General features: G+C 38.9%; 2 protein-coding genes across 4 annotated transcripts in view; one reads left to right on the top strand and one right to left on the bottom strand.

The window, feature by feature from the left end:
• The first annotated feature begins 66 nt into the window (after nt 1-66).
• On the top strand, nt 67-22,207 carry tmod1 (tropomodulin 1). Of its 3 annotated transcripts, XM_086296327.1 has the most exons (13): nt 67-381; nt 3,660-3,737; nt 3,859-3,918; nt 4,143-4,279; nt 9,569-9,725; nt 11,750-11,866; nt 13,518-13,607; nt 14,944-15,074; nt 15,343-15,450; nt 16,526-16,669; nt 17,043-17,187; nt 17,861-17,960; nt 18,811-22,207. In XM_086296327.1, the coding sequence occupies exons 4-13, from the start codon at nt 4,157-4,159 to the stop codon at nt 18,827-18,829; spliced, it is 1,134 nt and encodes a 377-aa protein (XP_086152453.1). In that variant the 5' UTR covers nt 67-381; nt 3,660-3,737; nt 3,859-3,918; nt 4,143-4,156; the 3' UTR covers nt 18,830-22,207. The 3 variants fall into 3 exon arrangements, with proteins under 3 accessions (XP_086152453.1, XP_086152454.1, XP_086152455.1); XM_086296328.1 differs by lacking the exon at nt 3,859-3,918; XM_086296329.1 differs by lacking the exon at nt 17,861-17,960 and having other exon boundaries at nt 72-381.
• cplx2a (complexin 2a) overlaps nt 22,052-24,184 on the bottom strand; it is a 17,439-nt gene continuing 15,306 nt past the window's right edge. Inside the window, exon 4 of the mRNA XM_086296330.1 lies at nt 22,052-23,364. Coding sequence (XP_086152456.1) covers nt 23,173-23,364 — 192 coding nt within the window. The 3' untranslated portion in view covers nt 22,052-23,172. The remainder of the gene's footprint in view (nt 23,365-24,184) is intronic.

A 24,184-nucleotide genomic window follows, 5' to 3' on the forward strand; every position in this document is an offset into this window, starting at 1 on the left:
AATGGAGGCAGCGCATCTTCGTGACATCACAGGAGTGACACAGCAGCCGTGAGCGAGGAGAGGAGGAGGATCTCTTCCCCAAAAGTTTGGTTTGCCCTTTGCTGGAGATGAGATTCAGTCCCAACAGGTCCACAGAGAGTCGACCAGAGCCGGGGGAGGAAACTTTGTGAGCGCTGAAATCTTCTGGATTCAAGATTGTCCGCGGGTCATGGACGGTTTGATTTAGGGGAAATTTGGCGGATTCCCGGAGTTGCGCGCTTGCAGCGGACCGTACTTCGCACTGCTGCGACTCCAGGCGGCTGTGAAGGAAACCATATCTGGTCAAAGTATTCGTTGCTGTCACCCAGCGGGACCAGCCGGCTATAAATAGCGCTGGAGGAGGTAGGGAAATTAATGCATATATTATACTGCGGGCAGCAAAGCAGTCAAATAAGTTAAGGTCACTTCTCCGTGTTAAAACCGTGAACCGGATTAGTTTAACATTTACTTAAAGTGGGAAAGTGGTTTTCTAGAAAAAATGAACACCAATTATAAGTTCCCTGTTTCTGTTTTTCATCATTTGGCTGCTGCAGGTTAAATATTAAACTGAAAGATGCAGATTGGGTGGGTTTTTTTATTTTTATTTTATTGTGATTGTATTTGGACCAATCATAACTACATCTTTTAATTTAATTTTTAAAGTTATTACAACTTTGCAGAAACAGGAGTTCCGAAGTATACAAAAGTTGCTGGTTTTCTGTGACCTCCACACATCCACTCTAGAAATAACTAAGCTGTGGAACTTCTGTTTGTCAGTCATTTTTATTTTATGAGCACAGCTCTTAATGGTGCTTCAGAAGTCTGCTGTTTACCTCCTGGTTTAGCCATGTATTATATTATCAGCTGGAGTATAACAGCACTCATTGGTGATATTACACTTAACAAAAACATTATGACACTTTGACCTCTGCAGAATGAACAAATGGCCTGACCCCAGGTCCAAGGTAGCAAGTGAGCTACTTGGTCTGGTATACAGATCATGATATATGACTCTGTGCTGGCCCCAAAGCAAAAAAAAAAACCAAAAAAACAGTGGCCACAGATGTCCTCAGCAAAATGAAGGATTATTTAACGTGTGGCCTTTAATGGTTTTGGTTGTATGCACACCTCAATGCCAGGTCTAAATCTACGAACCAAACTGTCTTTTCTTTGGAGTGCCAGTAATAAAACACGCCATCCTTTCCACAGAGCTTATTTTCTGCCACATGCATTGTGACATGTGGCTGAGTAAAGGAGAACAGTTGTCTCTCAGCTGTTGTCTGCTGGGACATTTCAGATATCTGTGCAATTTTTACAACTGCTATCTTTCCTTTAGATTGTGTGGCACAAAATTAGGGTTTAATTCTTCTACTTTCTCAAAAATGAGCAGAGTTAAGTGTGATTATTGTAGTTTTATTCCATTTCAGCATCAGACCTAGAACAAACTGAGCAGCTAAGATATGTTTGGGGTAATTTAATCAATTAAAATCACTTTTAATTTACTTTTTTAGATATGTAGAGTTATGCTTATATTTGAATGTGAATCTGTGAAGTAGTTATGCACAAAGATGTTGTGGAGGTCATTTCAGCAGCCTGTAGAAGATGGCAACAAAGGCTTCACGTACCATTTGTATGCTGTTTGAAGGCAGTTAACGAGGAGTTGCAAAAAGAAAAATCAAGTTACTTTAATATTGCTGCATGAGCTTATTTCTGTGATGAATATTTCAGTTTTCTTCACTCTGAGAGCATTTGTGAATATTGCAGAAATGTCTGCGTACTTCATGACTGAAAAAAAATCTTGCCTTCACCCAGGAGTAGCTAACTTGTATACACACAGTTTTAAAAAGACTTTTATTCTGAAATATTTTTATCTTCTGCTCTCAGTTAGTGAAAGGCTGTGCTCATGCAAGACCAGTTGCCCTCCCAAGGTTTTACACATATCTGACTTGATTAATTATCCCGTATCAGTGGGCTATTCTTAGACGCTTAAGGATTGGATAGGCCTGCTTTCAAGGGCAAGAGGCAAGTTAGATGTTTATGACTGCAGAGGGTACGTTCTGGTTCAGGTCATTTTTAGTTGTTTTGCTCTTTCTGCCCAGTGAATGTCCTGTAATGAAGCAGAGGCTTATAGAAATGTTCTAAATACAGGCAAGTGTCTGTTCGATATCATCAGAACAGGTTGCAGTCTTCCAGTGGGCTTGCAGTGCTATTTGGCGTGCAGCCCAGTTCTTCATCTCTGGTTTTGGAAACTTGTCTTGACATGGAGTGAAAAGAGAAAGCAGAACAAAAGAACAACACGCTTGACCCCGCTTTTTAGGATTAAAGCCAAAGCACACTTGGTGACATCGCTAAGATCAAAAAGATAAGCTTTCTTTCACATTTGTGCTCCTCAAAAACACAATTTTCTGCACTTTGAGCTCCAGCTCAATATTTTCTGCCTAATTTGAGATCATTCCCATCGCCTGATACAAGCTCAGTGAAGTTATAGTTAATGTTGTTATGTGGGCATCCATCGGTAGCAGCTCAACACTTGTCAGAGTCTGAACTACAGCTTTAAGGAACTTGGGGCTTAGTGACCGTGTGCGCGCCCAGTGTTTGGTGCTCTGGTCCACAAATGTTCCACTGCAGCTCATCCATTTTCAGTCATCTGGTCACAGAGCCAAGACAGAGTTCGAGAGCAAGATTTGGAATGAGTCTTCATAGCTGTTTGAGAAAGAAACAAGAGCAAGACACGTTTACGGACAGCATATTTGACCTATCCAACATTTATAAAGTTTTCAGGGCAACACTTGGAGAAAATAAGCAGATGATCAGCAGCAGGATATGTGCAAAATTACCAAGTGTCAAGCAAATAGGTGAAAACTTGTAAGCAAATCCAATTCAATCAGACAACTGTTTTTTGTCTAATTGAATCAAATTGAAATGGTGACAAATAAATGGAAAAATTCTTGCAGAGAAGAACAATAAAACACCTAGGAAGGCTTCAAAATATTTCTCCTTAAATAATAATTAACGGTGCAGTTTGTTCACCTGTCTGCATTTGTAAACTCATTCATATTTAGTATTAAGTCATTCAAAAACCTGCATAAAAGCTTAAAGATGCAGTTATATACCAGACTTGTCTTGGCTAGGAGCAGTTCCATCTAGCAATTCTGTTAACAGCTTAATTGTATATTTGCTGGCAGATGGGAATTGTTAGCTTTGAGAAGGCCTAGGTTAGCGCTTTTTATCTTTCCACTCTGTGCTAAGTTGTACTAACCTGCTGGCTGTAGCGTCATATTTAATCTAAAGATGTGAGTGTGGCACATGGAAACCTTTTGAGGACATGAAAATGAACACTCCAACAGCTCTCAAAAACTCTGTGACGATATAAGAGAAATGGAAAGAAGAACATTTAAAGCATTACCAGTGAAAATGTTTGACAAATTCTCATACATTTCTTTTGCACTCAATGAATTTCGTATTTTCAAGCCTTCTGTATTTCCGGACAGTTGCTTTCTGAGAAATCGGAGTAGTAGAGAAGAGATGACAAGCAGAGAAATATGATGTTTCACTTCTTTCCATGTTCATGACGTACTATTGTTTTCTAATTCTGCGAGCTATTAATCTCTCTTCACACTATTTACTTGTGCCTCTTTCAGGTGTAATTGCTTTCCCAAGAGGGCTACGGGCACTTGGCTGCCTTTGCTGTTATTTTACCCGAGGTGGGGGTCATTAAGGTCAGTCTGTCTTCTGAATTCCACTGTTAAAGCATTGTGTTGCTTTTCTCTGATCCTTCAAACCCACTGTTATTCCAACATTCATTTTAATTACTCACTTCTTGGTTGTTTCCATCCATAGATATAATCTAGGCTCCTGATCTCCTACAGTTTGCCTTTTTCATTTGGAGGCGTTGCTGAAGTGAGAGAACAGTTTGAATATGCCTCACATGTTGAACACATCCCAAGAATAACAAAGAGCAAAGAGAATACAAGAAAATGATAAATACGGTTATGCTTTATTGCCACGTATATTCCCTCAAACAGTATAACTCTCAAATTGATTGCCATCATTGCTCATAATTGATGTGTAAATATTTTATTTCTGTTGTTTTCCAAGATATTGTACTCTTCTTTCCCCCCCAGGTGTGCTGTCCACAATGGCGCTTCTGAGGAAGGAGATGGAGAAGTACAGAGACATAGACGAGGACGAGCTGCTGAAGAAACTGTCAGAAGAAGAGTTGCAGCGGTTAGAGGATGAATTAGAGGAGCTGGATCCTGATGTAAGCTTATAACATTGAAGTCCATAAGGAGAAGCTATGTCAGTATGCTGGTATCAGTGGGGATTAATGGGGGCATACATGCTCAGCAGACAGCACGATGTAATGTATCACATTGTATATCACTGGAGCTGCAGTGTGCTTTCGTTTGAGTTGCTGTTAGCTGGTAATTTCTGTTTTTAAAATAACATAAATCTTAGTTTTTATAGTGGTAGTACAGTAGTAATTGTTAAAATATGTTTGAAGGAAAGGACTGAAAACAAAAGTCTACAAAGCCATGGCATTTATGGTCAGGAGTTTACATAAACTCATCATGGGAATGAATGTCGTGATACTTTTGAGCTTTTAATGATTTCTTTAAGAAATTTTTTCCCAGGGTGCATTGATTATAACCAGGGGTGCACATAAGTGGTCCGCAGGTGCGCATTCGCTGTCAAAATAAAAGACGCGCACCAGATAAGAAGTTGCAACACGCGTTTGCGTCCATATAAAAGGCACTGTTTTTGTCCGCTAGAGTGGGATTTTCACGGCAAATTCTGCACCACATCTCTGTGCGTTCATCATTTGTTTGAAGCCAGCTCACCTCCTGCAACTACTTTTCTGAGAATATGCGGTTCTTTTGCAGTTCGGACTCCTTCTGACATTTCTTTGGAGGTGGAGGAACACCAAAGTAATTGCTTAAAGGAGCTTCTTCGACATCTTTAAGAGTTCTAAACAAATGTCTGTCCTCCTCCAGAAAATCTTATGTACACAAACGTGCGTTGCAACATCTTATCTTGTGCGCGTCTTTTATTTTGACAGCGAATGCGCACCTGCGGACCACTTATGTGCACCCCTGATTATAACAGCATATATCTCTAATGACTTGTAAAAACAAGAATTGGGTGCACAAGCAGCAATTTATTTTGGATTTCCTCTGATCCACACCGGCAAAAGTATATACAAAATAAAATATACATACACTCACATTTTTTCATAAGCGGTGCTGAAGGTTCCATAGTCTCTTTTAAATTGACAAAGCCAAGGCCTACAACTGGTACTTTCTTTGCCAGCATAAAAAGGATTTGTTTCATAGCAGTTGTCTATTGCTCTGAGTGTTGGTCACTACTCAGAGCAATAGAAAAGAGTAGATTTGCACAGGTTGGGAAGGTCTCTTGGAGCCATTTCTAAACAAGTGCACATTCCAAGATGATTCAAAACAGTTATGCGCAAGCACATCTTGTCTGGATGTGTCACCACTTTGCCAAGGTCTGGAAGAAAACCCAAACTGTCACCCTCAGATGATGGTTGTTCAGGAAAAACCCCAAGTTCAAGGTTACCAGAAACTACTGGAATACCAACTGCACAGGGAAGCCAGTTTTTACATCGCCATGCCCTGAGAGGGTCCCACATGGACAAGTTAAAATCCCTCTTGGTAAAGGTTTTTTGGTCAGATTTGACAAAGATTGAGCTCTTTGGCCACAATGGCAACAGGCATGTTTGGAGAAGTAAAGATGAGGCTTTCAAACCTATGAACACTGTACCAACTCTCAAGCACGGTGGTGGTTGCATCATGCTCTGGGGCTGTTTTGCTGCTAGTGGTACTGTTACATTACTCAAATAGATGGAATTCTTCAACTTTACTCCACACTAGACTAAACATGGACAGAATTGGGTGTTCCAAATAAAACAGGTCAGCATTAAGCTTCTTTAATGGCCTTCCCGAACCTCCAGCCTTAACCATGTTGAAAATGTTTGGGATAACCTGTAAAGCTGGTTCTGTGCCACAAAATGAGCCAAAATAAATGAGCTCCACCAATTTTGCTTAGAAGAATTTGATTAACATCTATTCCAGGTGCAACTTTCTAAGGGACGTTTAACCAAATATTAGTTGGGGTGTAATCCACACTTTTGACCTTGTGTGAATTAGAGAAAATCCTAAATGAATTAAATTCTTTATTTTTATGTTTTGAAGTCATTAAAGATAGATGCTGTATATTCATTCCACCCTGGAAAAATATCAATTCAAATAAATCATTTAGAGCATTTACCACAATGAGCTTATGCAAACTTTGGACCGCGACTGTATTAGAAGTTGCTGAGCGCAGATTAGATTCTCTGTGTAAAAGTATTACAACTAAACATGAAGGTCTTTTGTGTCTGCGGCAGGGTTTGATTCAGTAATACATGTAAAAATGGTGAAACAAACGAAAAACGAAGAGTGAAAGTGTGAAAAAGTAAAATACTAACCTTAAATTAATAACCTCTTGTTACTGTTTAGTCTTCCCTGTTATTCAAAGTATTTCTCCTTTTGTATTAAGTACAGCTAAAGCACTTATAATACTACATCAGCACTCGTGTTTATTCGCTGCTGCTTTTTATGATATGTTTATTTCTGCATTTGATTCTCGTCCACCGACAGACCACCGAGTAATAAATCAGGGGTCAAGGTGTGGACAGCTGCTGCAATAGCTGCCAGATGAATGTCTAACTCCTCATAAAGAGACCGGAGTCCCCCTCAGTGCCAAGGGGATGACTCGAAGGGTATAATGTGGAGTAGATATGTGTGTGTGTTTGTTAGCGAGGCTCATGCCAGCAGTGAGTGACTGCAGGGACTCGCTGACGTAAACAGAGGAAACAGAGAGAAGCAGTGCGTATGTCCTTACCTTGTTTGTGCCTGTTTATGAGGGTCACCTGTTACACAACAGTAAAGTGCCCATTTGCTCTGACTGTAACATTCCCAGCACGGTTTCCCACATCGGTTCCAGTAAACAGACTGAAAGTTTGCACGCATGTCTGCCATTATTGATTATTCAGCAACAATTACAAGAACATTTTGTGTTTTACAACACACAGTACTGCCTCACAAGTGTACTGACCCAAGCTTGCTTCATACTCAGTTGTTTGTGTGGATTAATACAAATCACACGTAGAAAAAGTTCCAATCAAAGTGAAAAGTTTGGCATAGATTAAACCATCAAAATGGCTCTGAGACTGCAACTTCCCATTTTCAAAAAGTTGTAGAGAGCCTGTAGCTACAGAATAGATGGATATTTTCCTGAGGAGGTGGAGGTGGTGTTTTGCTGGCAGGTATTATTGGATATGTTTATTAGAGCGTGAAAAAGTTGAAATCTGTGCTGATGTTTGTTTGCATTTGTTGCAGGTGGTCATTTTTATTTGCATTGTGCATTTTTATATGCTGGTATCTGAAATGAATCTTGATGTGTCATATATCTTGAAATGATATCGTCTCAGCTTCAGGCTCATAGACACATAGACACACGTATTGTACATGTGACTGTTAGTTGATGGGAGAGAAACAGAGGCCGACTCATGCTGTTAAAAATAAAATACTGGGACTGAGCGCTGTAATCTAAAGCTGATATCAGCTTTGTGTTGGTGATATCTTAGATTGTGCTGACTGCGCAAAGTGTCGGGTATGTTCGGTTGGGTTTTTTTTTTTTTTATTGCCGTACAACCAGATTATTATTTGGAAGCTCCTAATGTAAGGAGAGAGTCTGACTGAAGATGAATAACAGTGAGAAGCAAAAAGAGAAACAGACTTATAAAGAAAGGGAGGCCCCTAAGTGCTGAGAAGCAGATAAGATATGCAGCTATAAGTAGCACTTCTAAGAGCATGGTTTTGAATGTTGCTTTAGGTTCAAAATAACTTGGTGTGCACTAATGGTCTGGGAAATTTCTTGGTCCTGTGTTGAGCTAGAGGAGAGAGAGAGAATTATATGGTGTCATGCTGTCTAGGCCTGACATCATACAGTTCACTCAGCAGCTCATAAAACTTGTTACAGAAGAAAAAAATCAAAGTCATTTGTTCTTAGCTTTGTGTTTTGCTTCAAAATATTACAAGACTTAACTAAAAGAGAAGTTTGAACAAGATAAAGAAAATAAAACCACATAAGCACCTGTTCGAGACCACTTTAGCATGAGATAACTGCTGACAGAGACATAGGGAAACATAAACTAAGTGATCCGGTGCCAACACAGCTACTTACTGACTTTAATCCTAATATAAAGAAAGATATGCTATGCTGTGCTTGAAGGATGTGATTGAAAAGCCTGATTAGTGTAATTTTATCATAGACTTTGCACTGCCCTGCTTTTGCAGTCAAAGAAGCTGCCCTCTGTTGACCATTAGAAAGAATGCAGATGTAAGTCACTTCACTTTTCAGAAGCTACATACATCTTGACACCTCATGAGGTGAGATATGAGATACTTGGTTGGACTTAGTTAAAGCACTCAGAAATGCTTTAATTCTTTGTAGCTCAGATTCAACATGGTGCAGGAAACATTCCTCTGGGATTTTGGTCCATGTTTACACGATAGCATCACACAGTTGCTTCGGATTTGTTGTCGGCACATCACCGCAACCTGAAGATGCTCAATTGAGCTCGTGTGACTGTGGAGGCCATTTGTGTGCAGTGAGCTCACTGTCACTGAGATGGTTTGAACTTTATGACATGGAGCGTTAAGGTTGCAGCAGCAAAAAATCTCATCATCTCACATCATCTCATCTGTTCTTAGCTGACAGCAGGTGTGGTCTTGTGCTATAAAGCAGAGATGACTGTGTGGGGAAAATCCCAGTCGATGAGTACTCACTGAAATATTCAGACCAGCCTATCTGGCAAAAAGAACAATGTTACATTCAAAGTCGCTCAAACCATCTTTGACTCCAGTTCTGGTGCTCGATTTAGACCTCACCAGGTAGTCTTGACCATGTCTGCATGATTGAGACCAAGTTGTTGCTATGTGATTGGCTTCTTAGCAGGGATAGCTCAGTAGGTAGAGTGGTGGCCCCATGATCGGAAGGTCGGGGGTTCGATTCCCCTGAACAGCTACCCTGAGGTACCCCTGAGCAAGGTACCGTCCCTACACACTGCTTCCCATGCGCCCAATGGCTGCCCACTGCTTCACTGAGTGAATGGGTTAAATGCAGAGAGGAATTTCCCCACGGGGATCAATAAAGTACATTTTCTTTCTTTCTTCTTTCTTGGAGCGTAATACAGTCTCTGCTACCAAGTTCTGTGGGAAAAAAAACGAAAACCTTTTTAACATGATAGAATAAGTAGAAAGGCACTTTGGGAAACTCAAGGATTCATTCTCTGGGGAATGAATGTTGAGTTACATTAGGCTGGATCGGAATTGTAAAGCAGGGAGCAAGTCTGGCTAAAAGCATCGAAAAATTCCTTCACACTTCACACATAGACTTCACACATAGACTGGTCAAATTAGCAAAAGTATGGGTTATTTTTCCAACATGCAATACCAACATATTGTAAATGTTAATCCGTGTCTAGAATGCATTGTTGCCTGCTGGGATGCGCCAGAAGGACCAGACAAAGAAAGCACCAACAGGGACGTTTCAAAGAGACAACCTCCTGGCCCATCTGGAGAAACAGGCCAAAGAGCATCCTGACAAAGAAGACCTGGTGCCCTACACCGGGGAGAAGAGAGGTAGGAACTGGTGTGTTTAATAAAAATCAAGTTAATCAGGCAAATCTTTTCATGATTAATCTTTTTATTAAGATATTATTGTTATTATTATTAATAAATGAAAGCTGTTTAAAGCTTCCTTAAACATGATTTAAATGATGGTGTTACTTTGTAATTAAACAAATATCTCTGGACTCTTGGATGGATTTCAAAAAGGCAAATTGATCAGTGAAAACAGCCAACCTGTAGCTCAGGTGTTAACACTAAAACTCGGTTTATCAGAAATCCACAGCGTAGACACAGACTTGACTGGTGGTGAAGAACTTCAGCCATGTCAAACTCTTTAAACTCTGTAAAGTTTCTTTCTGTTTTTCTGACTTTTGTTACGTTCTGATTTGGTGGTGTTGTTGCTTTGGGACTCACTCCACTTGCCGCAGCATTTGCCGTGCCCTCAGCGGTGCCATGACATTTAACCAAGACAGGTCACACGTGACTTTCCAAAAACTGCTCTCACAACTCCTCTCACAGAGCCACGTGTTCATATGAGCATCAGAAAAAATGTCTGGCTGAAACTCGAGGAGCAAGCCACACAAATACAGACATAGCAAACCTATCGGTAAAGACATCTCTGGGCTTCTAGAGTCAGCCGCTTGTCAGGTGTGACATGAAAGCATACTCACCTCACACAGCTTGTGTAACAGAACTGATTTTGGCAACTGGACTGACCTTGTCTTACATGTCCTCACCTTAGACTGACAGTTACATTCAAATTCCATACTACTGTATGTACTGTATTCAGTACTAGTTATAGGTTCTAACAGGTTGATGGTCTTCACTGTTTTTGTAATTCACATTTACTTAGCTTTTGTTCTGTCTTTTTTATACATGACTTTCTATGACAAAAGAGTGAGCCTTTGTTAATGGTAGTAGCAATGAAAATGATTGCTGTGTTTCAGGAATAACAGAGTGACAGACAATCATTCATGTTCACATACACACCTACACCTGATTTAGAATGTCCAATTAACCTAACATGGGAGGACCGCAGGAGGAAGCCAGAGTATCCAAGGAGAACCCACACAGGCACAGAGAGAACATGCTAACGTCACACAGAAACACCCCGACTGTCTAGTGGATTTGACACACCTCGCTGTGAGGGGACAATCCAAAGTTGTTTATGCCATTATTTTAAGAAATAAAACAATATATCACAGAGTTATCATAGATTTTTTTAAATTATTATTTTCTTACTAGTTTTTAATTTTACTTCATTTTGACTTTTTGTTAATTCTGTTTAGTTTCAGTTTGTTTCCAGAGTGGGTTTGCTTGTTTCAGTTTAGCTTTTATTGTTTGAAAATGTTTAGCTTTCATTCGTTTCAATCTTTAATTCTTATTATTTCATTTACGGCAAACGCCAGAGGCAAGAACTGTGAAAAATGAGTGTAGATACAATATAAATACAAACCTTTCGACTTTTTGGCCTCAATAGAAGCATTCATCAAATCCTCATCAGGCAGTTTATAATAAATGACAAGGAAAACACATTTCATCTGTAATTGTATTTTAGTTTAGTTTTCCAAATTCACAAAATCTTTTCCATCAGTTTTATTTTTTTCCAAAGGTGTAGTTTTGTTTGTTTTTTCATTTTAGTTCACAAAAATATGTGTTCATGCCTAGTTTCAGTTTTTATTACTTTAGTTTTTAGTTATATTTTTAACTTTAATAACCTCAATACACAGCAGTTCAACAAATTCAACCTTAGAGAGAAATTCAGTGCATATACTATGAAGCTGCATTTCCACTACATGCGGTCACACCACACAGAATGTATAGAAATTTTGGGTCATTTTGAGAAAAAATGCTACTTAAGAAGCAAATCTGTAGCCATAGAGGTCCCTAAATTGACAAAAATCCAGGAAAAAACTGGAGTCTGTCAAATGTAACTTGTAAGCTAAATGCTAAATTAAAGTTACTGATAATTGTCATTGTAATAGTAGTGCTTGCAGTCACTTACTTTGCATAAAATATATCCCCTCATATTGCAGGGAAAGCCTGGGTGCCTAAAACAAGAGTGGATCCAATCATAGAGTCTGTGACTCTGGAGCCGGAGTTAGAAGAAGCCCTGTCCAGTGCTACCGATGCTGAACTCTGTGATATTGCAGGTAACTATCACACAACATCTCTCTGTAGGCTAATTTTTCCAAGAAAATAAACAAATAAAAGTACTTAAGTTTAATTGGATTTTACGTCTGCACATGTAGCTGAACTGTAACTTTTCTCCATTTCAAGAGTTGTTTCTATATATTTCTATATGAAGGTTTTAGGCATGCTCTCACTAATGAATGTAAGTAGACTACCATAGGTGTAACTAGCCCTTGTTAATCTAACTTTCACTCATTTCCTCTAGCACTCCTTTCATCTTCATTCCACTCTTACCGTTCAACTCTTCATCATCATCATCCGTACCTTCATTTTCTGGATCTTTCTATCTATTAGTTCATCTCCGTCCAGGGTATCTGTACGCTGCACATAGTCCTGCATGGAACAACACTGGTCTTCTGTGACATTTGTGCTTTTTGTTTTACTTTGTAGTCGTATTGTTGCATGTGCGGACCGTGCATTGTATTTAACAAAAAACTTGGTTCATGCAGGGCGAGTGGACCTGCTGGTACATTTTTTTTGCATAGTGGGGAAGGACGATGTAAGCTACATCACAAAAAATTGTAAAAATGATATTAATGACGATGTAGAAAACACCCAGTGTTTTATCAGCTTGCAGCTTGCAGGTGGCGGCAGTTGGGAATGTAAGTGCATGACACCGCTATAGCAGGTATGATGTGATATGACGCAGCTCTGCTTTACACACTGCAGTTATTGTCATTTGCTGGATTTTGTCTGAATAGTGTTTGAAGTTATTTTTCTTTGCCTTAAAATATAAAATAATAACTTTTTCGATGTCCATACCATCAGGAGAAACTCGAGCTGCCATTAAAACAGTGTTGCTGATGTTTCAGGGTTTTTTCTGTCTGTTTTGTTTCTTTGTTTTTAGCCTGCCTGAGTTATTGCAGTCAATGTGCTGAACTTATTATATTAATGATGACAGTGAGTTGACTTTGTGGGAAGTATACTTACTTATACCATGTAAACACATTTAGTTTTAACCACTGTCAGAGTAATTACAAGACGATGCATACTTCATGTGTGACAAAAATATTATCCAACCCTGCTGCTGTTAGAAGACGGAGATTTAAAATGAGAAATGCTCGTGGTGAACAAGCCTCTTAGCTTGTTGCAATACACGCACTTCACTGCATTCAGTAATCGAATAAACAGTCAGATACTCTCAATCTCTCTGACAAAGAAACAAGGCAAAGACTCTCTGTTAATTGTGTCCTCAGAGTAACTGCTTGGCTGGAAACATATTTCAGATTTCCTGCTGCCAGAGCACATCATAGATTTTTTTTGCCTTGGCTGGCTGATATCTCATTATTTTTTTTATAACAAATAAAGTATATTGCACATTGATTTGGCTTCGGCCTGCTAAGAGCAGAAGGTCAGCTGTGGTTGCAGAAGTCAAAGCCAGTACACGGGAGCTGAATCCATACAGTGTGCAGGTTTTTTTCTTTCTTTTTTTTTTTTCCTCATGCTTGCCTTGATTGCGATGCTGAAAGCGACTGGTGCATGGTGGTCTGGTCTAAGGTTGCAAGCCAATCAATAAGTCCACTCAGTGTCAGCACTGCTCTCTTGCTTTCTCTTTCTCGATCCTTTTTTTTTCTCAAATGTTCATTCTTCAGTCTCCTTCTCTTCTTCCAGCCATCCTGGGCATGCACACGCTGATGAGTAACCAGCAGTACTATGAAGCCCTGGCCAGCAGCACTATAGTCAACAAGCAAGGCCTTAACAGTATGTGAAACACATACACGCTTGCACTCACCTACCGAAATGTATACTACTGGACACAAGTACACATGAATTATAGGGACTTTCGAGGAACAAGTAAAAGTACTCTAAAATAAAGCAGATCACTCAACTAGTACCAAAAAAATTGCATCATTTAAGAAAAATGCTGCAGTTGGATTGGAATAAAGTGTGATCTCATGTTTGCAGAATGTTTATTTTACCAAAAACAGTGTATGCTCATATTTTTTCTGTTTTGCACTTGATACATGCACAAATAATGTAAAACAGGTTAAAGTAAAATAGATAGGTAGATAAAAGAGTATAAGCACACATACATTTTGCTATTATCCTGCCAGGAATACACTATCGCTGGTTCATCTGTTTGCACTTCATGTTATGCTACATCGTGTAAACGATTGAATTGTGGGATTACTTTTAGCTCTCCTTCACAGGTTAATGAGCTATTGTTTATCTTGTGTGGTGGCTCATCCTATAGTTACACTTCCAGCTCTAAACAGAGACTGAGCATCTCACATCCAAATATGACTACCTTATAAAGCAACCCACAGTCTCCTGCTGAAGTTGTCACTCTGTTTTGAGTAGTGATACAGAGGAGGGCACAAAAACCCTTTTTACAAAAGCATTGGTCCATATTAACCTTAATGACTGAATCTCAGAGATTTGCAATCCATTACTAAAGTAGGTGCACATTTCTCGTGCTGGTAAACCAAACGGATTCTAGTTTTTCCGTATTTTAGATCTTCTGCTGCAGAGCACTTACAACGAGGTACTCTGTGCAGCTTTTGCAAAGTATAAAAAATATCATTTTGAAAATCTCCTGAGGTTATTGTAGCCAAATACTAATACTCTGCCTGTACTGTGCTCTGCAAAAAACTATCGTTGGAAGTACGCTTAATCACCTTCTTAAGATTGATACCAATCCCCTGTCAGTAAAATAAATGTGAAGCTACACAGATGTTTAGCCTGGATTACCATAAAAAAGGGGGCAAGCATGGAGAAGAAGAACAGCATTTCTGAACCAGCAGAGTACTCCACGACCAAAAGCAACACTGAATGTGGAAAACTATACTTTTACCAAATAAATGTGTTCTCTTTGCTTGACACAAGCAAAGTCTCAAGCAATCATCCAGAAAATGCTGTTTACAGTGTTTAGAGTCGCAGATTCAGAAATTGAGTCAACTACTTAATGGAGAGGTTATTTTTTGTGCTGCTTTTGAAATGAGATTTAGTCCAATCAGACCCTGAGTAAAGCAAATTTATCCATCAGCAGTCTGATTTTGTAAATATATTTTTATATTATACGTGTGTTGCACCCCAGGTGTGATCCAGTGTACCCAGTACAAGCCAGTCCCTGATGAGGAGCCCAACTCCACTGATGTAGAGGAAACTCTGTTGAGAGTAAAGAGGAATGATCCCGACCTGGTAGAAGTCAACCTCAATAACATCAAGGTAAGAATGCTGGGTTGTGTTAAAAAAAAAAAAAAAAAAAAGAGAGAGACAGTGCAGGTTTAATAATCTATATCTATTATAAAAATTATATTTAAATTTGGATGTATATTGGATTTGGTTTCAAGTTTTATACATAAACTTCAAGCATTTGTTTCTTTATGAATCACAGCAATTAATATTTTTTTTTACTGTTTATGACAAGGGAAAATGCAAAAATACATAGAAATAAGTTTTTCCAACATTTAATTTTTTGTTTTTCTGCACCCAGAATATTCCTATCCCAACTCTGAAGGCATATGCCGAGGCTCTGATGAAGAACACAGTGGTGGAGAGGTTCAGTATTGTAGGAACAAGGAGCAATGACCCTGTAGCATTTGTAAGTCTAATGCTTTTCAACCTAACTTGCTTTTTTTTTCAGTTCTCTTCCCTTTTTATCTTAACAGCTTCCCAGTTTTTCACTTTTTATCATTAATGGGGATGAGTCCTATTTTGACAAACAATATGAAGATTAAAATAAACATGTGGTTTGACAAAGTTCCTCCTAAACAGATCAAAATACACCAAGAGGGTAAAAAAGCAGGGCGTAAACAAAAAGAAGAAAAAGCTCTGCAGAACAAGAGCAAGATATCCAAACTCAAGGCAACAAGGAAAATTCGTCCCAACAATACAGAAAAGAAATGTGACGCAAATAGGAGTACATGTGGAGTCAAGCAGATGATCAGACAAAGGGAAAATGGTAAATGGCTTGCATTTGTATAGCGCCTTACTCAGTCCCTAAGGACCCCAAAGCGCTTTACACTACATTCAGTCATTCACACACACAGGCAATGGCAAGCTACATTGTAGCCCCAGCTGCCCTGGGGCGCACTGACAGAGGCGAGGCTGCCGGACACAGGCGCCACCGGGCCCTCTGACCACCACCAGTAGGCAAACACGGGGTTAGTATCTTGCCTAAGGATATTTGGCATGCAGCCAGGGATCAAACCACCGACCTTCTGATTAGTGGCTGACCTGCTGTGCCACCTGAGCTACAGCCACCCCCCCAAAAAAAAAGAAAAGACTTGCATATACTCAGTGGCCAGATTTTAGAATGAGACATAGGTGGACATAAGTGGCAGATAGCACAGTGGAAGGAACTCGGATAGGCGAAGACACAGATGGAAACAAGCAGGAAATGAGAAGAAAAACAAAGACAGGAAGTGAGGGCACAGATGACGCACAAGGAATAGCAGTTACCAAAATGAAGCAGGAGATGGAAACAAGCAAGACGAGGGAACTAACACAGACAAAACAGAGACTAAGAGTAGGAAACAGTGGAGACATTTGTACAATATGAACAGAAGAAAAACCAAATCAAAATCAAAACGGGGACCAAACCACAACGAAAGCCTGACAAGAGCAGCCTGGCTTCAAAGCTGCTCCTGAATACAAAGTGCTGTGTGTTTTCTCAGGCCCTGGCAGAGATGTTGAAAGTTAACACGATGCTCAAGAGTCTGAACGTTGAGTCCAACTTCATAACAGGGACTGGAATCCTGGCCCTCATAGAGTCGCTGCAGAATAACACCACACTACTGGAGCTCAAGATAGACAATCAGGTAAAAGCTCACACCCTCCATAGAGTACAGACAGATTTAAACACACTGGAACAGTATGTATGTGTCATGCAGTGTACACAGTTCATCATTGCCACTTTGGTCTAATGCTCGCTGATTGCATTGCAATGTCTCATATGCCATAGTTGGACATCTGTGACTCATTGCCCACTAATGCCTACTTTTATTTCTCTCCTTGTTCTTGGCCCTTTCTTTTTTGCTTTTCAAGTCCAGTTATTGATTGAAATCAACTTTTTTTTTTTTAAACCCTCAATCCCACCACTGATTTTTTATTTTTTTTTTTGCCTTTAATCATCTACTCCTCTCTCGTCTTCCTCTCTCCACCATCCTTTCCTGCACTCTCTGTGAACTCCAGAGTCAGCCCTTAGGCAACAAAGTGGAGATGGAAATAGCCAACATGCTGGAGAAAAACACCACATTGCTGAAGTTTGGGTATCATTTCACCCAGCAGGGTCCACGCCTCCGGGGCTCCAATGCCATGATGAACAACAATGACCTGGGTGGGTACACACACCTGCATGATCACTGTATGGATGTGGCATTAGGTCTCGAACTGACAGAACGTCAAGTAAATACTCAAGTAATATTATTTTCATTCTTTTAGTTATGTCTTTTTGTAATGTTTCATTTGGCAGAGTTAGACGTTAGTATGGGCACGAGTGCACTTTATCATCACTATATCTCCTTGAGTTCTACTTCAATCAGAGGCTAATAGAAGAATGAGAGTGATATCATCAGTTGGTTACTCAGTAGAGCTGCCAAACAGCCTCAGCCAATCATAACAGTACCTTCCTGAGTTATGACCTCAGCACTAAGAAAAGCCTGTGAGCGTGAGAGAGAACATAATGAAGCGAGTGAGTGGAGTGTTTCCTGTCATGCACAAATTTTACCAGTAATTGTTGTGTTTGCTGACCTGATTTCCAACTTTTTTCCCCCAAAATATTTACTTTGTACAACAAACTAGGGCAGAATAAATCCTCTCTGACTCGATTGCTGTAACATTCACGCTACAGAATGTAGCTTCAAAACTAAATTAGATGTGGATATGATTTTGTTTGTGTTTTGTTTTAAATGGTCTTACTATCTTCTTGTATTTTGTGTATACATATATATAATGTTCAAAACCACTTTACATCATTTATGATGCTTTCTCTTCCCCACGTCATCTTTAAGCCCGGGTCGTCAGGTCGGAGACAGACGGCTCTTTCACCCTCACTCTATCTGTCCCTGAGCTGGAGAGGGCCTTTGGGAAAAAGTTCAAGTCTAAGACTAAGTAAAAAAAAAAAAAAAAGTACAGTACAGTCACACACTGTATGACCGCTCAGCCTTGCCTTTCTGCTGCCAACATCTCCCGGTTCTTTTCCGGACTACCGGAAGCTCTGCTGCCTTCTGTCATACTCTTCTGAGAGTTTCTATTGCTTGTCCACATCTTCACTCTTTTAATCATCTCTAGCTTACGGAGACTGCTCTTTAGTCCCACGGCATTCCTGAAATAGTGCAAAAATCTTGCAATTCTGGAAACATGTAGATGAGATAACTACCTGTATAAAAAAAGAAAGAATCTCATAGCACAGAATTTGACTTTGAAATTATGCTGTATTTTTCTATACTGACTTTGAGTGATTAGTCTTTGGTCTTTCTGCTCTTTTCATCTGCATTTTTGGAGGAATTTGGTTCCTCCTGTTTTTTCACTCCTTTCCAAAGCCCCAAAAGTGGACCCACAGGACTCTCATGGAGTCTCTGATCACCTTTTAGTAATTAGTTTCTGGTTGTTGAACATGCATTATCACGTGATCTTGAGACAGAATTTTCTTCAGAGCTGAACATATATTCTGTTTTATTGTGCACAATAACCACAAAGTAATCACGTTTAAGAAGACGCTGTCCTGTTCTTTCCACTTGCTTACGTTTGTCCTGTGTATTTATTCACAAAGAACTCTTCTTACACGTTGCAGCCACCAATTTGTTGTGATGTTCTTTTTGCCTTGCTTTTTTTGTCAGCTATCTTGCTTCCTGTCAGTTAAAGAGGTCAGCTTTGCTGTGCTGTTGCTTAAGATGATGAGGTTGATGTTGTCTTTCATCTTTCTTTCTCCTGTAACCTTCCATTTTCCCTCTGTCTACAGTAAGAAAGAGAAGGCTTGAAGGAGGACCCATTTTCCCAAAGTGTCGGACAAATGTGTAGAAACCAGGGCTACCTTCAACTCCTGCCATCTGTCACCCCCTTCCACTCTATCAGGTTCAATTGTTTTGGTTTCAGAGACAGTGTCTGAACTTTTTCACTCACAGACTTTTACTTAGTAAATGTTAAATGATCCATTTGGATTAATTAACAGATCCTTCTGAGTTTCCAGTGCATGCAACAACAAAAAAAGTGACATTAATATTATTACTTTGTGCTCTGAAGTTTGCATTTTGACATATTTTCTAGGCTTGGACAGCTATAACTGCAGCTTTTTGTACAAACCAACTCCTACTCTGTAATTTTGAGTCTTTCAATGCTTCCTCAGTGAAGGGCTTAAGGTCTGGTTTTGAATGTGGTCCCATATGAAAAGTGATGGGCAACTTTTAGCAGTCTGCTGAGTTGAATTTTAATAGTTATTATTATTATTATTATTATTATTACTACTGTGCTGTAAATGACTGGTGTTGTCACTACTGCTGTTGCTTCCAGGACACCTTACAAGACTACGAATTTCTGCCATGTCAGATTATTCATTTAAATTGAATTGAGAAAAAAAATGAACATCTGGTTTTGCCCCCATCTTCTGATGTTTTTCTCTTTTCATTTTTCAGTGTGAAAAAAAGTATTTAGTGACTCATTTCAATACTGAGCTACACAGATTCTTGAGCAATTTACAAATGGCTGTATAAACCTGGCAACTGTGAGATTTGTCACTACATACGTATTTATTGAAACAGACCTGGGAAAGAGTCAGAAGCCATTCATATGACTTGGTTTGATTATGCTGGATAATCAAATAACCAGTAGTAAAAACGTTGCTGTAAAAGAAAATGTACTGTCAAATTACACTGTGACGTTATCCAGTGTTTATATTAGCACTCGCTGCCTGTTAATGTGCAATATTCAAATGCCAGTGTAATGTGCTTTATATTTTCCTTTAAATATCCAGCGAATACGGCACTGTTATATAGAAGTGTTTACAGCAGCGGCATTGTAAGAGCGCCAGAGAGAGAGAGAGAGACAAGAAGCTCAACAAATTCTGAGAGAAATTCCCAAAACTAAAGATGGTGTTAGAAAAAAAACTCCCAGAGAGTAAAAAGCTTTTGAAAAACTTTGTGATGGGACAAAATCTGCAAAGAAATGTAACAATTTTAAACATAATTTGATGAGATTCTTTACATGCAGTTTTTTAGAATAAATGTTACATAGCTGCCGAGTGGCAAGAGGGTTTTTGCTTACAGTCACCAGATTATATTAACCCAAGCAACTTGTGAATATTTGAATGGATTTGTTTTACACTTTCAGCCAGGTCTGGTTTGTTGATTGTTTGTGTTGATTTGTATTTACTGGAGCTACAATGTGTGTTTTAGTATGAAATGACTTTTTTACTACAGGTTTCACATTAATCCCTAAATCCAGGTTTGTTGTATTTTTGTATGCAGGAAACCTTTCATGTCTTTGCAGCTTTCAGACTATAACAATCCCCCTTATTCGTATGAAAAACAGACTATTTACAAGCATGTCTGGCTATGACAGGTACTGCAAATCAGAGATATGGTATTGCACCGTAATCCTTTGGAGATCAAAATGAAATGGTTCTCATCATAGGCCAAAAAAACACCCGAATAAATGTTGATTTTATGCTGCTGTATACTTTGGAGCAGATAGCGGGATTTCTCATAACTTTAAAAATCAGCAGTGCAATGAGGGAAAAGTAGAGTTAGCTGTTATATAAGCAGGAATTAGAACAGTTCCAGTAGAAATCACAGGATGGTTTGTTAGCTTTTATTAGCTGTCGATGAATTATTTGTTTTAGGAAACGTTTATGTCTTCCTAATGTGAACAACTCTTGCTCAAAATTCTGATTGCATGTTTAAGGGCTAATAACACATTCAGTGTTATTATTTATCACCACTTTGTTACTGACACTGTCAGTAACAATGTCCAGTGAATGGTCGATATCTTCATTATAAAGATGAAGAATTGAAAGCTAAAAGTGAAAGAGGACTCTGCTCTCACAGTCTCTGTGTGTCATGTTCTTTTCTCCTGTGTAGGGCTTTTTTCATATTGTACTGCTTGACTCGGTTTTTTCATAGATAGTTCACATTTTTTTGTTCTGTTTTATGAATTAAATAAAGCTTGAAAATTGTCTTTGTTTATACACCTTCAGCACATTTGATACAAAGACCGCAGGGCCCACAGTGCCACTCTGTGGCGAAAGAGAAGAATTACACCAAGCTGGTGAAGCTTTCCATCCCTCTTGGCTCTCTTGGCTACGGTCCTCAATGGTGGCGCTTGGTTGCAATTGATTTTATACAGCAACAAGGAAAAAAATCCACATGTCATATTTATGAAAAATTACAGGTTCTCATTGTCATTCCAGGGAGGTTGTAAGAATGATCTGGAAAAAAAAATTTATTTTAATTTCATTGGAGGGAAAAATTACAGTTTTATGCATCATTTGTTTCAGTACAAGGTTATTAGAGTTAACTGGACTAAACTAAAACGATTTTAGTTAATCGTGATAAAAAATAAAAATGAGACTGATTCAGTAAAAGGGCTAGATGTTACAATCCCTGATAATTGTGGAATGGAAATGGAATTTTATTATTACAAAAGTAACAAATGAAATAAAATTCAGGAAGGAAGGTCTTTAGTTTTTGTTAATTTGGTGAAATTCAACATGGCAAACACAAACACATATTTATATTCTATTATTGTACCGTGCAGAACGTCTTAATTGTTCCAATCTAACAAATACTGCATGTATACTGAGACTGTAAAGTGCAACTTACATCATGATTTAAATATGGAATATCACAAATAAGACAGTGACACACTTTTATGTGTGAACAAGGTTTTAAGTTTTTATTGAATCTCAGGCAGAAACATACATGATAAACCTTTATTGCTCATGGCAACCTCATTGGACCATCATCACATCTAAGCCAACAATAAGAAACTGAATCAAGCATCACTTTAAATCGTCTTTGAAAACACACCAGCTTTTTTCTGTGTAGCTAAATTAGAAGGCAAACTGCAGTATTCACTGTGTGTCTGTGCGTATCGAGGGAAGGCGGTCTTTTTCTCACAAATCATTGTATAATGCGAAACCTGGTCTTATAATTCACTCTCGGCTCAACGCTGCTTATTCAAAAACACATTTTTTTTTATTCACACTGTTTTGTTATTATTCTTTCCCTTTTAAGTGATCCTGATGGTAATAGTATATATACTGTAAATTCTGGTTTTATGGCTGAAAGCTTAAGGTTTTTGGCTATTATATGAACAGCCAAGCAGTCATTCTTCATCAAAACAATAAAATAAAAAAATAAAAACCCTGCAAACATGTAAATTAAACTTCCTGAAAGCATACATATTTATTTATATATATATATTTCTTTTTATTACTAATAATATTAACGGCTATATAGACATGAAAACACAGTCAAACTCAGGTGTTATTGCCATATTATTTTTTGCATGATAACAAAGAGGATAAAAGGAGACCGAGATGATGGGAGCACATATTCACACGACTAACTCTTACAGACAAATGGCATGCAGGACGTGAAGAGACACAGAATGTGAGAATGGAAACATTTTAAACACTATACTACATGAAGGGCATTGTGGGAGTGTGTGGGGAAAGTAGACGACAGGTTTTACAGAGATTTTAACATTGTGTGCAAAAGGTTTCACATTAATTTTAGACAAGGCTGAACATAAAACGAGCTTTAGGAGCACACAAGAGTAGTCTTTAAAGTTCCTTTTTAAAATATGGCTTATCAAGTTATTACTTTTTTTCTTTTAAAGACAGACATACAGAATAATATTTTTAATATATAATATTTTTGATTGTTTTTTTGCCCACATGGAGGGTTGTTATGCACTGCCTTATTTATGTACAAACTGAATGAATATGGTGTACAAGGGTATTATTTTCCAGTGGTGCAAGAAAGCTTTTGCATCCCTTGCAGGGGACAGAAAAGGGAGTTTAAAACTTCTCAGACTAGAAGGATAAATCGTCTAAGATTTGTCTTTGCCCTCTGCTTGCTGTTAGCTTTCTAACATAACTAACGTTCACATGGCCGGTAAGCCAGCCTAGCTTAGTCCAATGGCTGCAGTTCACACTGTTGGTGCATTTCTTCATCACAAAACCTTGACTTGCCAAACAACATAACACCTTGCCAAAATGTAACTTCATGTTATTTGTTTAGATGTGTTTGAAAAATGAGAAAAACTAAATTAAAGTAACTGTAGCCTGTGAACTAAGCTAGATAGTGTTAGCTAGCTACCTAGCTTACTTCTTGAGCATGTCTTGCAGTGGGCCTGGCAGGTATTTCATCACTGTGTCCATGATGCTTTCTTCCTCCTCCTCATCACCACAGCCAGCTGGCACAGCCTTCTTAGGTCTAGTCAAGCTGCCCGCTGCAGACTCTTCTTGGGCAGCTGCTGCCTCAGCCTCGGCCTCTTCACGCTTTTTCAAGCCATACTAGAGTTGAAACAGAAACACAAGTTTGCTGATAAGAGCTCAGACAAAAAATACATTGCAAATTTGTATTTGACAAAAGCACACAAAGAAAAAAAAAGCATCCATTTAAAAAAAAAAACATGTTTCAATCAAAACATCATGGAAAAAGAAGTATTATTGCGCTGTCAGCCAGCTTTTTAAAGAGTGAGTGCTTCTTGTGAATCACATTTTTATAGACGCCTACACACTACATTTGTAAGATGCCATTTCTGGTTGACAAATGTCAGTCAAGTAATTTGGTAATCATAAAATAAAGCAGCTATGCATGTGACACTGCTAGCTTTGCCATGCTCCAGCAAGGACATGGACATAGTGTGGGCATTTTTCACACAATCTGGCACAAAGGAATGAAGCTGTGGAGGAAACTGACAGTATCCTTTTGGTGACAAGCACTTTAGGAGCTGTTCCTCACTCTTTGTTTTCCTCCGGGAGAACTTAAGAAGTATAGACGAGGTGACGAACCAAGGGAGGAGTGCTGCTTTTCAACCCGCTGATTCACAGTGGGCTATTCCCTTCAGACCTGTCCCACCCACAGACTGCCTGCCTTTCACACTGCAGTGAAGTGGTTACACTGCAGCCACTGCAGTTTCAGCGTCTCTACAGCCCTGACTAGTTTGTATAAAAGAAATACAGTGTGTAATCATGGAACAAAGACAAACGTCCAAATAATGGCCTAATAATGTATATGTAGCTTCAATTGTATCCTGGCTACCATTACTGTTTCTAAATCAATCTAATCTCATCTCATTTTTCAACAGCTTTTTACTTCTCTACAGCTCCT

The sequence above is a fragment of the Aulonocara sp. 'chitande type north' Nkhata Bay genome, linkage group LG6 (assembly GCF_057382095.1).
Source record: "Aulonocara sp. 'chitande type north' Nkhata Bay isolate Kocher_YH1m ecotype deep benthic linkage group LG6, A_spYH_male_GT1.1, whole genome shotgun sequence".
In the NCBI taxonomy this organism is placed as follows: Eukaryota; Metazoa; Chordata; class Actinopteri; order Cichliformes; family Cichlidae; genus Aulonocara; species Aulonocara sp. 'chitande type north' Nkhata Bay.

Bases quoted from the DNA above. Each gene is read 5' to 3' on its own strand.
- tmod1 (XM_086296327.1), top strand. From the start codon at position 4,157: ATGGCGCTTCTGAGGAAGGAGATGGAGAAGTACAGAGACATAGACGAG. The intron at 13,608-14,943 runs GTATGTGAAACA...GTTGCACCCCAG, and splicing joins CAACAAGCAAGGCCTTAACA to GTGTGATCCAGTGTACCCAG. The intron at 17,188-17,860 runs GTGGGTACACAC...GTCATCTTTAAG, and splicing joins GATGAACAACAATGACCTGG to CCCGGGTCGTCAGGTCGGAG.